Here is a 15,933-nt window from a genome sequence, read left to right on the forward strand (position 1 = left end):
TGGAGTGGAACTGTAGTTAATTCCCCAATGTCTGGCCACAAGCCATCTCAGTATCAAGCCACACATAACTACCAGCCTCCTCAAGAATGCCCTAGAGCTTTGCAGCAGAGTGGGGCACGGCATCAGAGCCCAAAGTGACTCTGGAGATAGCTCTCATTTTGTCCTTCATGCCATGGTTTGGAGACACAGCCGGGACATAATTCAGAACCACAAAAGCAAATTGCCTTGATATTAAGATTCAGCTCTGCAGCCCTGATTTCTTGATAGTTCAAAGATTTAGAGAATTTGTACCAAATTTGGCTGGTCTGAAGCCCAGAAGCCCAGATGTCATTTCTGTTTTAATCTCTGGGGCTAAATCCCTTTCCCATCTCACCTACCAGGCTGGACAATCACAGTGACCACAGCTGTGGATTGCTGCCTTGAAGAATCTGTTACCATCAGCTGAAATGTGTAATTTCCTTCCTTCATTGCAGACAAATGAAGGTACGGTGTCTCTACTCCCTAAGTAACAGCAAATACAAAAATGAAAAAGAAAAAATAATATTAAAGAAGCACAAGTAATTAGCATGACATAATGAAAAACTAGTGATTTTACTAAATGAGGAGATCCTGCTTTAAAAAAAAATGTGCGTGTCCCAGGAAAATGGGATCTGAAGTCCATTGTATATCCTCAGATGCTATTGAAAGAATATAAATTAATATGGCCTTTTTGGAAGCCAATCTGGCAGCATCCATTCAAATGTTAAAAGAACATGCTCTTCAACCCAGCATTTCTACTGAGTATCTACACTAGAGAAACGCCCACGTGTGTAATTACGGAGACTCGCCCATAGGTGCTGACTGAGGCGTTGCCTATGACACCAAAAAACATGGAAACAATCTAAACAATCATCAACAGGGGAATGGCCAAACCCACCACAATACACTGTGGGATGCTAGTTGAAAAAAAAGAAGTTTAAAAGAATAAAGTAGATTTATAAAGAATAAAGTGGAAAGATGTCAAAGACATATTATGAAGCAAAAATAGAAAAAGCTGTGAAACAATGGATACAGCATGATAGATATTTGCTACATGCACATACACATGTATGCAAACACATAGAGGAGATTCGGTATGCACACACATTAAACTCATACAAGTCATTATCTTGAGTAAAGGGACTTGGAAGAAGTCAAGGTGTATTTTCACTTTATCAGAATTTGAGTTTGTTTGTTTTTTTGTGTGTTTTTTTTGTTTTTTGTTTTTTGTGGGGTTTTTTTTGCGGTACGTGGGCCTCTCACTGTTGTGGCCTCCCCCGCTGCAGAGCACAGGCTCCGGATGCGCAGGCCCAGCAGCCATGGCTCACGGGCCTAGCCGCTCCACGGCACATAGGATCCTCCAGGACTGGGGCACAAACCCGCGTCCCCTGCATCGGCAGGCGGACTCTCAACCACTGTGCCACCAGGGAGGCCCTGTTTGTTTGTTTTTAACTACAGGAAGTAATTAATGTATTACTTTTAAAATCAAAAATAAATTTTGTGGGCTTCCTTGGTGGCGCAATGGTTAAGAATCCGCCTGCCAATGCAGGGGACACGGGTTCGAGCCCTGGTCTGGGAAGACCCCACATGCCACGGAGCAACTAAGCCCGTGAGCCACAACTACTGAGCCTGTGCTCTAGAGTCCGTGAGCTACAACTACTGAGCCCATGTACCACAACTACTGAAGCCCGCGTGCCTAGAGCCGGTGCTCTGCAACAAGAGGAGCCACCGCAATGAGAAGCCCATGCACCGCAACGAAGAGTAGCCCCCACTCGCCGCAACTAGAGAAAGCCCGCGTGCAGCAACAAAGACCCAGTGCAGCCAAAAATAAATAAATAAATTTAATTTAATAATAATAAAAAAAAAAATATATATATATATATATATATATTTTTTTTTTGACGGTACGTGGGCCTCTCACTGTCGCAGCCTCTTCCATTGCGGAGCACAGGCTCCGGAGGCGCAGGCTCAGCGGCCATGGCTCACGGGCCCAGCCACTCCGTGGCATGTGGGATCTGCCCGGACCGGGGCACGAACCCGTGCCCCCTGCATTGGCAGGCGGACTCTCAACCACTGTGCCACCAGGGAAGCCCTAAATAAATAAAATTTTCTCCATTTATTGTTATCTTTTGAATTGAATTTTTTGCATGTATTTCTTTTTTCTTTCTTTTTTTTTTTGTGGTATGCAGGCCTCTCACTCTTGGGGCCTCTCCCGTTGTGGATCACAGCTCCAGATGTGTAGGCTCAGCGGCCATGGCTCACGGGCCCAGCCACTCCGTGGCATGTGGGATCTTCCCGGACCGGGGCACGAACCCGTGTCCCCTGCATCAGCAGGCGGACTCTCAACCACTGTGCCACCAAGGAAGCCCTGCATGTATTTCTTTTCTAAAAATGTTTACTGAAGTACAGTTGATTTAAAATGTTTCAGGTGTAGAGCAAAGTGATTAAGTTATATATATATGTGTGTGTATATATATATATATTCTTTTTCAGATTCTTTTCCATTATAGGTTATTACAAGATATTGAATATAGTTCCCTGTGCTATACAGTAAGTCCTTGCTGTAAATATAAATTTTTTAAATGCTAGGACAACAAAACTTTTCAATAAGGCATTTTTTCAATTGAGTATATAGTAGCTAACTACTTATTGCCTACAGGTTAATACCCTTTCATTTTTTTGCTGCTGTGTTGTTGGTAATATTTCCAGTTATTGCCTATGTTTGAAGTTCATGGCATCCTGAAAAGGATTTTTAACTTTAAGTCCTATTATAATTTATTTATTTTCACAGATCACAAGATTGTCTAAAGATAAATGTATCTGTTTTATTTATTTATTTATTTTTGGCTGCGTTGGGTCTTCGTTGCTGCGCGCAGGCTTTCTCTAGTTGTGGTGAGTGGGGGCTACTCTTTGTTGCCGTGCACAGGTTTCTCATTGCAGTAGCTTCTCTTGTGAAGCAGGGGCTCTAGGCGCGCAGGCTTCAGTTGTTGTGGCTCGCGGGCTCCAGAGCGCAGGCTCGGTAGTTGTGGCTCATGGGCTTAGTTGCTCCGCGTCATGTGGGATCTTCCCGGACCAGGGCTCGAACCCGTGTCCCCTGCATTGGCAGGCAGATTCTTAACCACTGTGTCACCTGGGAAATCCCTGTGTGTGTGTGTGTGTGTGTGTGTGTGTGTGTGTGTGTGTGTGTGTGTGTGTTTTAGAGTTTTAGTGGAAAAATGGAAAAAAAATGGATAGAAAATCAAGTGTGTTATCACAAGGGGAACTTCTGAAATTTGAAATGCATTATTTTAAGAACTTAAAAAAAGGGCTTTTCCCTACTATGACTCAGTAGAGCAAAGTACTTTTTTTCTGAAGAGCTCTATAAAGTATAATTTCCTAGTAATATGTGCCTCAAAATTAATATGGTCACATGAATGCTTATGCACACAATAAAAAGGAATCTTGTGGCAAATGCGAAGTGAGCGGACTAGTTCCCTGAGAGCCCTCAAAGCAGCCATATGATTCAGGTAGCTGCACAGGCTTCACTGACCTTCAGTGACCTCCCCAGCGCAAAGCATAGCCTCTGCAGCTTGCCTTGGCGATTTTTAGACTAGCGTAAGAGAGGCTGGTTTAAGAGCTGATCTTTGCGATTGCCCCAATTCATAAAAAGCGTCACCCCTTTTGACATCTTATCAGTCAATCACAAGGCAGTGACATTGTTACTGTGGATAATCTAAGAGTGTCTGCAGCAGATGGGCAGGTGTTCAGAGCAGCGAGGCTAGGTCTGCAGCCCAGCACTAGTGACTTCCTTTGGATATATGTTCATTAGACTTGATGTACTGGGGCATTAGCTCTGGGCACATACTTCCCAGTAATTAGGGAAAGAAAATTTGGAATATTTTTTAACTGAGAAAATACAAAATACCCATCTTTCTGTTTGTATCCAAACCCCACCAAATGCGAATTCTTAACCTAACAGAAGCAAACAGAGCATTTGCCACAACTCTTAGGTAGAGATGAACTCTGTACCAAGTGCTCTCCAAGGGTATCTAGAGGACTCACGACTCTTTCAAGACTCATGCATCCAACCAGTCATTTTTAATTCATCATAATCACAAAGCACTTTCCAGAAATATCAAAAAGTAAAGTAGGTCAGTTTTCATGGAATGTCTAACTTCACCATAAACACTAATGAGAAATTTGTCTTGGACTGGTGAGATGGAGTTTGAAGGAGAAGAGGAAAGTGGTAATGTAAGGTACTATCTTTCTTCCATTAAACTCTTAAATAATAACATAACTTCAAAAATACCAAGCTTGGTTTCCCTGGTGGCGCAGTGGTTGAGAATCTGCCTGCCGATGCAGAGGACGCGGGTTCGTGGCCCGGTCCGGGAAGATGCCACATGCCGCGGAGCGGCTGGGCCCGTGAGCCATGGCCGCTGAGCCTGCACGTCCAGAGCCTGTGCTCCGCAACGGGAGAGGCCACAAGAGTGAGAGGCCCGCGTACCGCAAAAAAAACAACAAAACAAGCTGGCCATCACCAGAAGTAGAATAAGCAAACAGCTCACACATACTCACGCATACAAATACAGCAATGTTTCAAGGTTATTATGACTTTAAACAGATATATTCGCAATCTGAACAAATCAAAAGGTAAATACAAAAAGATCTTCACAAGAGCCCACTGGATCCAGAAAAGGTAACATGCAGTTTCTAAAAATAGGAGAAACAAAATAAAGAGGAATTTTCTGATAATGAGGTTTAGATTAGATTATTCCTAAGGTTTATCCTAACACTAAAATAATATTTCTGTAGCAAATGTTAGGTCAGACTTTTCCTAAACTAACCTCAAGGTCAAGTTGTCTGTATAGGCGATGCTTAGTTGCTATCCTGGGCTTATATAGAGTGGGTGAAGGAAAGTGACATAAATTTGGAAGATTTGTGAGTTTAGCTGTTCTTCTATTAGTTGTAATATACCAGACAACTTTATAAAACATTTTCTGAATTTAGCTGCTCCCTGTACCAATATTTTAGATAGATAGATAGATGGATGGACGGACGGACAGATGAACACACAGATAGACAAATAAAAGTCTGAAGGCAGGATGGAGAACTCACCTGCATGGCCACCTCTTTGCTCTCACTCCCGGGCCCCAGGGACCACTCATAGAGGACAATCTGGTGATCATCACTGCTCTGGTTTCCATTCAAAGTGATGGAGTTTTGGGGCAAAGTTATGGTCTGATTTGGTCCCGCACTGGCAACTGGTGGATGGTCCACAGCACTGTTGACTATCAGGGCTGCTGTTGTGGAGCTAATGGCTCCATCTGAGTCTGTAACAGTCAGTCTGTGAAAAGGAGAGGAAGCTATTACACTGCACGAATATGACAAATCTCAAGGCAAGTGGTCAATTTAGTCTGCTTATGGTACATTTCTCAGGACAACTGAGAGCAGGTGTAAATAGAAATTTGAGGATGAAGCTGAGGAAAGAACAGAGACCTGAGGCTATGTTTTTTCTTTGTTTCTGTTGATGTACTTTATTTTTAGCTAGTAATATATTCACACGATAGAGTTTTATTTTGTCTGGGTTTCTCATTACTCTCTGAGATGCTGGATGAAGAGACCATCCTCAGACAACACAGAAGCCTCTCTGTACCACCTGACACTCAAAGTGTATCCGCTTTAAGTCCTGCCTGAGGCCTGAGCATGTAGAGACAGCAAATCACTCCTGAACTTTCAGCTACAAAGCTTTTTAATTTTCTCATTCTTTTCTAGAGGACTTAATATGAAGTGTTTTCAGGACACTCCTTGCAAAGCAATTTTAGGATTAAGCACTTTGAAATACAAACGATACTCTGCCTACACAAACAACACAGAGAGCTGCACTGACCCTCCTGTAGTAAACTCATTGGTGATGTGGCAACTGGATCAGTGAAATAAGGTCACTTCATTCTTCTGGGGCCAAGATTTAGTTTGGAGCAGCAATGCATGTGTAACAGGTATAAATAGGAATATGAGAATGAAGCTCTGGAAAGAACACAGGCCTTATTTGTAGGTAAGGTACCTGTATAGGGGGCCCCCATATTCTGGGCCTCTATCCCACATACTCCATACAACCAGGGTCCAAACTCCAGTTCTCGCTCTGATGGCAAACCAAACACCTAAGGTCCTTCCTCCTCAACCAGGCTGAGTCAGGACACATTCTGGGCCCCTAAGGGAATTTCTTCCTAGTAAAATGGGGTTAGCAGTAGGCCTGCTTTGGGACTTCCCTGGCAGTCCAGTGGTTAAGACTCCGTGCTCCCAATGCAGGGGGCACAGGTTTGATCCCTGGTTGGGGAGTTAAAAAAAACAAACAAACAACAACATAAAAACAAAGTAGGCCTGTCTCCATGAGACAGGTAAAGAGTCATTAAATTAAAATTAATCAAAAGAACCTCATAAAGTGGCATTTCACTGTATATAAATTTTACCCCAATAAATAAGTGTTATAGAAAGACTTTTAAAAATAACTTTTCTGAAGTCCCCTTAGACTTTTATGTCATAAAGTTTCCACAAGTTTACCTTAGCAAAACCCTCAGAGAAGAAGTAGACAATAATTTGGCAACATATATCAAACTCCTTAAACACATACAGGCCTCTGACCCAGAAATTTTACTTGCACTCCAAAATTTAACTATAAGAATGTTCCCCCAAACGTTGAATAACGGGGCTAAATTAATTTTCTAAAATGTATCAGCATCAAACATGATGTTGCAGAATATTTAATGACATAGATATCCATAATTAATGGGAATCCAAAATCAGATCCACTCATATATGACAATTTGATATAGAAGAGACGTGGTCTTGCAGATTGAGAAAGGACAGACTAGACAATAAACAGTAATGGGACAATAGGCTGATTATCCACGTGGGAACCAATAAAATTGGATCTAACCATGCAGTCAATTCTAGAAGGATAAAATGTAAACATGAAAGACAAAATGTTTTAATTTTAGAAGAAAATATAGAAAGTAGCTTGTAAAACATCTTATACATTTTGATCCAAGTAAGAAAAGAGTTTTAAGTTTATGTGTATAGAAAAAGGACCATAAATATAAGTACTATACTCTTTTTTTTTTCTTTTATGTTATTTTCTTTATTTGCCATGTGCTCATGTTAATTTTTTTTAACATCTTTATTGGGGTATAATTGCTTTACAATGGTGTGTTAGTTTCTGCTTTATAACAAAGTGCATCAGTTATACATATACATATGTTCCCATATCTCTTCCCTCTTGCGTCTCCCTAGTACTACACTCTTAAGGATGTTTATTCCTAGGTAGTGGAATTATGGGAGGTGTTTAATTTCCTTCTTTCTGCTTCTAGATACATTCTGTTTTTTATTTTTATAGCAAACATGCATTATTCTTATTATAAGAAGAAAATATCATTTTTTTAAACACCTGCATTGTTACTTGTCTCTCGAAACCTATATTTCTTCTGGATCAAGCTGTGGCAGCCAGTGTGGTAAACTAAACATAAATACACGACATGTTTTTATCAGTTCCCCAACCAGGGATCAAACTAGTATAAATACCTACTCAGCAAAGAATATGGCAGATAAGCATATGAAAAGATGCTCCACATCATACAGTATCAGGGAAATGCAAATTGAAACAACAACGAGATACCACTACGCACCTATACTATGGCCAAAATCTGAAACTCTGGCAACACCAAATGCTGGAGAGGATGTGGAACAACAGGAACTCTCATTCATTACTGGTGGGAGTGCAGAATGGCGTGGCCACTTTGGAAGACAGTTTGACAATTTCTTACAAAAGTGAACATACTCTATAAGAGGTGATGACTTTCAGACAATAAGGTTGCAGCTGGAAGCTACTAGCAGATATTGTTTTGAGAATGACTGGTGGTGTCCTTAGATCCCATACAGTTCAGAAAATTCAAGTTCTCAGCAATACACAAACATGTCTGAAATCACGTCCACAATGGCCACCTAGTTTTACCTTGGATAAACAAACAAAAGCTACTCTATTTTGACTTTTAAATGCATTCTCCTCCTCAATGGCCAAACCAAATGTACAATGTATGTTTAATAAGCCACAAAACAGGCCACCAAAAAAACACAAAAAAACAAAAAAACCAAGCATACTCTTACCATACGATCATGCTTCTTGGTATTTACCCAAAGGGGCTGAAAACTGTCCACACAAAAATCTGCACATGAATGTTTATGGCAGCTTTATGGACAATTGCCAAAACTTGGAAGCAAGCAAGATGTCCCTCAGTACGTGAATGAATAAATAAACTTTGGTGCATCCAGACAATGAAATATTACTCACCACTATAAAGAAATGAGCTATCAAGCCATAAAAAGACACGGAAAACTCTTAAATGCATATTACTGCATGAAAGAAGCCAATCTGAGAAGGCCACTTACTATATACTTCCAACTGTATGATACTCTGAAAGAGGCAAAACTATGAAGACAGTAAAAAGGTCAGTTGTTACCAGAGGAGGGGGAAAAGGAGAGGGATGAATAGGCAGAGCACAGAGGACTTTTAGGGCAGTGAAAATACTCTGTATGATACTACAATGATAGATATCCGTCATGATACATTTGCCCAAACATATAGAATGTACACCAAGAATGAACCCTAAGGTAAACTATAGACTTTTGGTGGTTATGATGTGTCAATGTGGGTTAATCCTTTGTAAAAAATGAACCATTCTGGTGAGTGATGTTGATAACAGGGAGACTGAGCACGTGGGGAGCAGGGCACATATGGGAAATTTCCATATCTTTCAATTTTATTGTAAACCTAAAACTGCTCTTAAAAAAATAAAGTTTAAAAAAAAAACCCCACACATGAGCACCGGATGCCCCATGTGGCTACTCACTCTACCCCTACAAGGCCTATAGATTCCCAGAAATCCGCTCAATAATAAAAGAAGCTTTCAGAGCTAGGTAAATTTCCTTTTTTTTTATTGGGGTAAAGTACATATAACTTTACCATTTTAACCATTTTTAAGTGCACCATTCAGTGGCATTAAGTACATTCACATTACTGTATAACCATTACCACTATCCATCTCCAGAACTTTTCCATCACCCCATACATAAACTTTGTACCCATTAAACACTAACTCCCCATTTCTCCTCTACCACCACCCCACGGCAATCACTATTCCGCTTTCTATCTCTATGAATTTGACCACTCTAGGCACCTTAACTAAGTGGAATCGTACAATATTTGTCCTTTTGTGAGTGGCTTCATTCAGTTAACCAAATGTCTTCAAAGTTCATCCATGCTGTAGCATGTCTCAGTAGTTCATTTTTTTAAGGCTGAATAATATTTCTTTGTATGTACATACCTCATTTTGTTTACTCATTCATCGGTTGATGGACATTTGTGTTGTTCTATTAACATTGGAGTGTGCTATAGACTGAATGTTTTCTGTTCCCCCAAAACTCATATATTGAAACCTAATCCCTAATGCGACTGGTATTTGGAGGTGGGACCTTCTGGGTGATTAGGTCACGAGGGCAGAGGCCTCCTGAATGGGATTTGTACTCTTACAAAAGAGACCTCAGAGAGCTCCCTTACCCCTTCTACCATGTGAGGACACAGTGAAAAGATGGCTGTCTATAAACCATGTGAAGAGGGCCTTCACCAGACACCAAATCTACCAGCACCTTGATCTTGGACTTCCCAGCTTCCAGAGGTATGAGAAATAAATTTCTGTCATTTAAAAGCCACCCAGTCTATGGTTATTTTTGTTATAGTAGCCTGAATGGACGAAGATAGTGTACAAGCATCTATTTGAGTCTCTGCTCTCAGTTCTTTGAGGTATATATCTAAAGTGAGATTGCAGATATGGCAATTCTATGTTTAACTTTTTGAGGAATTGCCGAGCTATTTTCCACAGCAGCTCTACCATTTTCCAACCCTACCAGCAATGCACAAGGATTCCCATTTCTCCACAGCCTCACCGACACTTGTTATTTTCCATTTTTTAAATAATAGCTATCCTAATGGAGTAAACTGCTTCTTAAGCTGAGATTTCCAATAAACCAAAACAGAAGTTTTTACAACATGTGTAAAATCTAAAGCACTTTAGAGCACCTCTGTGGACTTTTTAGTCAAAGATGAATCCAGTCAGATGCTTGAGAGTTTCTTAAGCTGGCTAGACTTCTGAGGATTCATAAATACACATGTACGGGCTCCTTCTCTGAAATCATCAGATTCTTAAAGCAGTAAATGAGGTCTTAAAAATATAATAAGCTAAAGTGTGTGGGGTGCAGCTAAGCAGCAATTAGAGGAAAATTATACCTGTGAAAGATTTATGAGCTTTTAAGGAAGCTCTAATATGAACGAACCAAGATTCTACTCTAAGAAGTTAGAAGAAAAAGAACAAAGTAAATCAAAAGCAAACAGAAGTAAGGAAACAGTAAAGAGCAGAAAAGAACAAATTAGAAAACAGGCAAATATAATTAAAACAGTTCTAGTTAGGGTTCCTTGAGAAGATAAAATTAACAAACCCCTTAATTAGACTTATCAAGAGAAAAAGAACACAAATCACCAATATTGGAAATGAAAAAGAGGTTATCAGTACAGAGCCTACAGACATGATAGGATAATATGAAAATACTATGAACAACTTTATGCCAAAAAATATGATAATTTAGAAGGAATGGATGAATTTCTTGAAAAATACAACTTACTAAAAACTGACACAAGAAAAAAACACATAACACATCACCGTTAATCAACTATACTCCAATATAAAATAAAAATAAAATAAAATAAAAAAGAAAAATTTTAAAAAAACCAGAAAATCTAAATAGGCTTACATCTATGAAAGAAACTGAATTTGTTATCAAAACTTTCCCCAAAAGAAAATTCCAGGCCCAGATGATTTTACTGGTGAATTCTATAAAACTTTCAAGGAAGAAATACCACCAGTTGTTCATAAGTATTTCAGAAAATAAAGGAGGATGGATCACTGGTCAACTTGTTTTATTAGGCCAGTATAATCCTCATATCAAAATCTTGTGACAATGCAGAGAGAGAGAGAGAAAGAGAGAAGAAGGCACAGACCAAATCTTTCATGAAGACAGACATAAAAATCCTGACAAAAATATTATCAAGTTGAATCCCATGCTACATAAAAAGAATATCACGGGGGCTTCCCTGGTGGCGCAGTGGTTGAGAGTCCGCCTGCCGATGCAGGGGACACGGGTTCGTGCCCCGGTCCGGGAAGATCCCACATGCCGTGGAGCGGCTGGGCCCGTGAGCCATGGCCACTGAGCCTGCGCGTCCAGAGCCTGTGCTCCACAACGGGAGAGGCCACAACAGTGAGAGGCCCGCGTACCGCAAACAAACAAACAAACAAAAAGAATATCATGATCAAATAGGGTTTATCCCATGAATGCAAGGATGATTTAACATTCAAAAATCTCACACAGTACATAAAAATAACTCAAAACAGATCACAGATCTAAAAATAAAACCTAGACCTATAAAACTTAGAAAGAAAACAGGATCTTTGCAATCTTGTGATTAAACAAAGTTTACTTAGATAGAGCACAAAAAGCATGAAACATAAAAGAAACAATTGATAAATTAGACAATCAAAATTTAAAACTTTTGCTCTTTAAAAGATACCATTAAGAGAACAAAATGTCATATACTGGGAAATATCCACAACACATATATAAAACAAAGAACTTGTTTCAGAACGTATAAAAATCTTACAACTAAGTAAGATGTAATTTTTAAAACAGGAAAAAGATCTGAATGGAGACTTCACAAAAGAAGTTATATGAATGGTGAGTAAACACCTAAAATATGCTTAATAGCATTAGTCAACAGGAAAATGCAAGTTAAAACTGTAATGAGATACAACCACCCATCAAATTAGATACAATTAAAAAGACTGATTACACCAAGTGTTGGTGAGGATGTGGATTCTGGAACTCTCATCCACTACAGCTGGGAATATAAAATAATACACCCACTTTGGAAAAGAGTTTGGCAATTTCTTACAATGTTAAACATAAGCTCACCGTAGAACCTAGCCTTTCCACTCTTGGGTATTTACTCCACAGAAATGAAAATACATGTCCACACAGACTTGTACACAAATGTTCATGGCAGCTTTATTTGTAATAGTTCAAAGTTGTAAACAACCCAATGTCCATACTAGATGAAAGGATAAATTGTGGTATATCCATACACTGGAAAAGTGCTCAGCAACAAAAAGGAACACACTATCAATAGAGACAACACCATGAATGAATCTCAAAAATCATTTGCTGAGTGAAAGAAGCCAGGCAAAAAGGAGCACCTACTGTACAATTCCATTTATGTGAAATTCTAGGAAGTGCAAGATAATTTAAAGTGGGGGAAAGCAGGTCAGTGGTTGCCCAAGGACAGGAATAGAGAGAGGTTTGGATTGCAAAGGGGCATGAGAAAACTTTTGGGGATGATGGAAATGTTTATTATCTTGAATGTGACAATGGTCTGACAGGTGTATGCAAATGTCAAAACTCATCAAATTTTATACCTTAAATATGTTCAGTTTATTACATTTCAGTTATACCTTTAAAAGTTGTAAAAAGATAAAGAAACATGTAAATCCTATAAATCTGCCTCACTTTCACTCTAAAGAGAGAAACTTTCTTTCACGTATCTCAACACAGCAAAATAGATGCCATCCCATACTATTCCTGACAACAAAATCCAAAGGTTTCCAATAAATACACACTTGTAATTTATATTATTGATGATGGTATCAGAGTGCAAAGTGGCTGACAACCAAAACCCCAGAGGAAACCAAATCTGCCGCCTCCTGATCAAAATGAAAAGCAGCACAATGTTCTATCGGCATCTATCAGAACTAGTCAAGTTATCAGTGCTGGAAAGCGAACCCACTTGCCTGAAAGTATAGTTTCCAGGAATAAGGTTAGACAGATGTAAGACGGGGGTATCAGCTGAGGTCTTCTCCTCTTGGAAGGGCCCATTAACTTCTTCCCAGTGATAACTCACTATTTTAGTATCATCTGTACTGTCTAGAAAGATTGACAAATAAATGAAAACTAGAATTAAACACAAGAATATTAAAACATAAATTTTGTAATTTACATTATTGGGGTTTACATTTGATTTTATATGAAATTATATAATTGCACAGATTTCAATGGCCATATAGTATGTGTTAGAAGGAGGATTACTTCTTCTTTCTAAATTATCATCATGATTTTTCTTCTGGGTTTCCACCAGATTTGAGTGAGGGTGTTTCGACTCAGTTGTGAATTTAAAAAGCAAAGTGACAGACACTGCTGCTTTTTTTTTAAACTCACTTCAACTACAGCACACGATATCTTACTGATAATTCAAATAGGTATCTGAACTGACAGATTCATAAAGAATTGAGATGCTTTTATATAATTACAAAACACCTTTTACTACCCTAATCATTAAGTGTAAATCCAGATAAAGGTAGTATCCTACATGAAAACCTCCTATTTCTACTTTAAAAGACAGCAAACAAAATGTACTAAGTAGAATCACAGAAGTTTAGACCTGGAAGGGAGCCAGTTTCATCTAATTCATTTAAGGAAAGAAAAGTTCATGCAACAGATTAATAATCCTGAACAGTTTCCTGTGACTAAATCGCACTGAATTAGAGGAATCAAAATGTAATGTATTTTCTCATGTAAATATTTTCATTTAAAACAGGCTTTAGGGACTTTCCTGGTGGTGCAGTGGTTAAGAATCCACCTGCCAGTGCAGGGGACATGGTCCAGGAAGATCCCACATGCCGCAGAGCAACTAAGCCCGTGAGCCACAACTACTGAGCCCTCGTGCCACAACTACTGAAGGCTGCGTGCCTGGAGCCCGGGCTCCACAACAAGAGAAGCCACCACAATGAGAAGCCTGTGCACTGCAACAAAGAGTAGCCCCCGCTCGCCGTAACTAGAGAAAGCCTGTGCGCAGCAACAAAGACCCAACGCAGCCAAAAAAAATAGATAAAATAGATAATAATTTTTTTTTAAAAGTGATTTCTAACTGCTCATCACATATACTACATCGAAAGGAGATTCTTTAATAACTGCTTTAATTCCGATCAAATAGCTAGACCCTAAAGAATTTTTTCATAGACAAATGAGACATAACTGAAGGGAAATTCAGCCTAAGACAGAGAAGTTGTGCTAAAGGAGCTGAAGGACTTGAAGATACAGATAGATGCTCATCTATTGGTGAGTTAGCCCATAAGTCCTCACAGCCTCAATAGAGACCTCCCATTACGTCTCATAGTGCAGAGGGCAAAACCCCCTGAAGTATGGCTGGATACCCACGGCTGCCATCGATGAGGGCCGACGTCAGAGGTAGAGTGAGCTCCTGTCTCTCGGGAGAAACAACTGCCACGGGAGGCAGGTTGACTCTTCTGGCTGTGACAGAAAAAAGGACACGGGCTGAGCCCAAGTTGTCACCACCCAAATAAACCATCTGATTTTCAAAAACTGGTTATAAATATCCTGTCCGGAAGGTGTTTATCCTGCAGGCCTCAACTATGGAAAGTACTTGTAATGTTTTGGAACCCCCCTATACACTTTAGGAGCACGTCTGCAGGTTTAGATTTTTGTATGAAAGCCCAGGCTCAATGAACACATGTAATAACAAGCAAGGGGTTGGTCACAGAACCTGAGCGGCAACTGCAAGAGAGGAGCAATGGAGTAGGGTTCCAGCTCCTACGATTAGCTGGCTCTTGACTCTTTGAAGCCCCGCCCCCCGGCCCCGCCCCTGCCAACCACGTTTAGCTCTAAGAATAACCAGGCAGAATGTGCAAAATGGGGAGCTGTCAGCCCCTGGGGAAGAGGCTGGAGGTGAGGTTGGCACTGAGCTGGCCCACATCCCTTGTGCCCAGAGGAGGGGGTGGCAGAGGCTCAAGGCCCATGCTCCATGCACTGAGCCAGGGCTGTGCCCACCCAGACAAAGGGCCACTATTTCTAATTCACACCAGTGCACTGACCTATGGACTAGTGGTGGCCTGAAAGGACCAGGGGGCTTGAAAGCCCATGGCATACATTTCCCTTGACCCCTGAGTTGCTCCCTTCGCCTAAGGACAAGCTGAGTCACGGGGAGTGGAGGTAGAAGGGTGAACGCAGCAAATGTCAGACGGAGGAGGCTATTGCCACACCTAAGAACAGCAAGCAATAACCTTGCAACCTTACACAGCAGTGTCAAGCAAGTACTAAGAATTATACAGAAAGAAGAAAGAAAAAAACCGTATAATCTTTGCATGTTCTCTCTACAATGGAGTCTAATGTAAAACTAAAAAAATATATTACCGTGTTATTCAGGCACCAAAAATTGAGATAAACAGGAGGCTGTCCTCTTACACAGGCTTACCTGGCTTAACGGTGACATTTACAAATCCCTCTCCAAAGGCATTTTCACTAGAAACTGCTACTTTGAAGGAATAAATTCCTACTGACAACTGCAAGATGAAGAAAAGTTATACTGATAAACATGCAAGCAACAGGATGGGTCCACTGCCTAGAAAATCCTTAAATATTCCAGAAGCCGTTCTCCTGGAATCAGCACAGAGAAGGGGCTCGGGACCTGTGGACACACTGCCACATGTCTGAAGCCTATACTCTGCAACACTGAAGATCACCCAGGAAGGCCTTCAGCTTAGTTACAGATGTTCACGGGGCTTACAGAGGCATATGTGACATGGACCAACCGAGGGCAGCAGTTCTCAAACTTGAGTGTATGGGAATCTTGCATTTTTACCAAGTAGCACTGGTGGGTCAGCTGTCAATGCTCTGGGTACCAGACTTCGAGAAACAGCGCTCAGTGGCATGGGGGTGATGCTAACTCATGTTGCATCAGTAGCTGTGCAGTATCAGAAATGAAGAGAACAT

The 15,933-nt window shown here is 40.4% G+C and overlaps 1 protein-coding gene across 3 annotated transcripts in view; it reads right to left on the reverse strand.

Moving 5' to 3' along the window:
• The window catches only part of KIAA0319 (KIAA0319 ortholog), a 78,463-nt gene that overhangs the window by 18,481 nt on the left and 44,049 nt on the right, over positions 1-15,933 (reverse strand). For all 3 annotated transcript variants that reach the window (XM_073810404.1, XM_033863892.2, XM_033863891.2), the window contains 5 exons: positions 15,416-15,503; positions 14,362-14,454; positions 12,939-13,071; positions 5,113-5,341; positions 378-501 (listed from right to left, as the gene is read on the reverse strand). In XM_073810404.1, the coding sequence (XP_073666505.1) occupies positions 378-501; positions 5,113-5,341; positions 12,939-13,071; positions 14,362-14,454; positions 15,416-15,503 (667 nt within the window). The remainder of the gene's footprint in view (positions 1-377; positions 502-5,112; positions 5,342-12,938; positions 13,072-14,361; positions 14,455-15,415; positions 15,504-15,933) is intronic.

This window comes from Tursiops truncatus, chromosome 10 (assembly GCF_011762595.2).
Source record: "Tursiops truncatus isolate mTurTru1 chromosome 10, mTurTru1.mat.Y, whole genome shotgun sequence".
Taxonomy (NCBI): Eukaryota; Metazoa; Chordata; class Mammalia; order Artiodactyla; family Delphinidae; genus Tursiops; species Tursiops truncatus.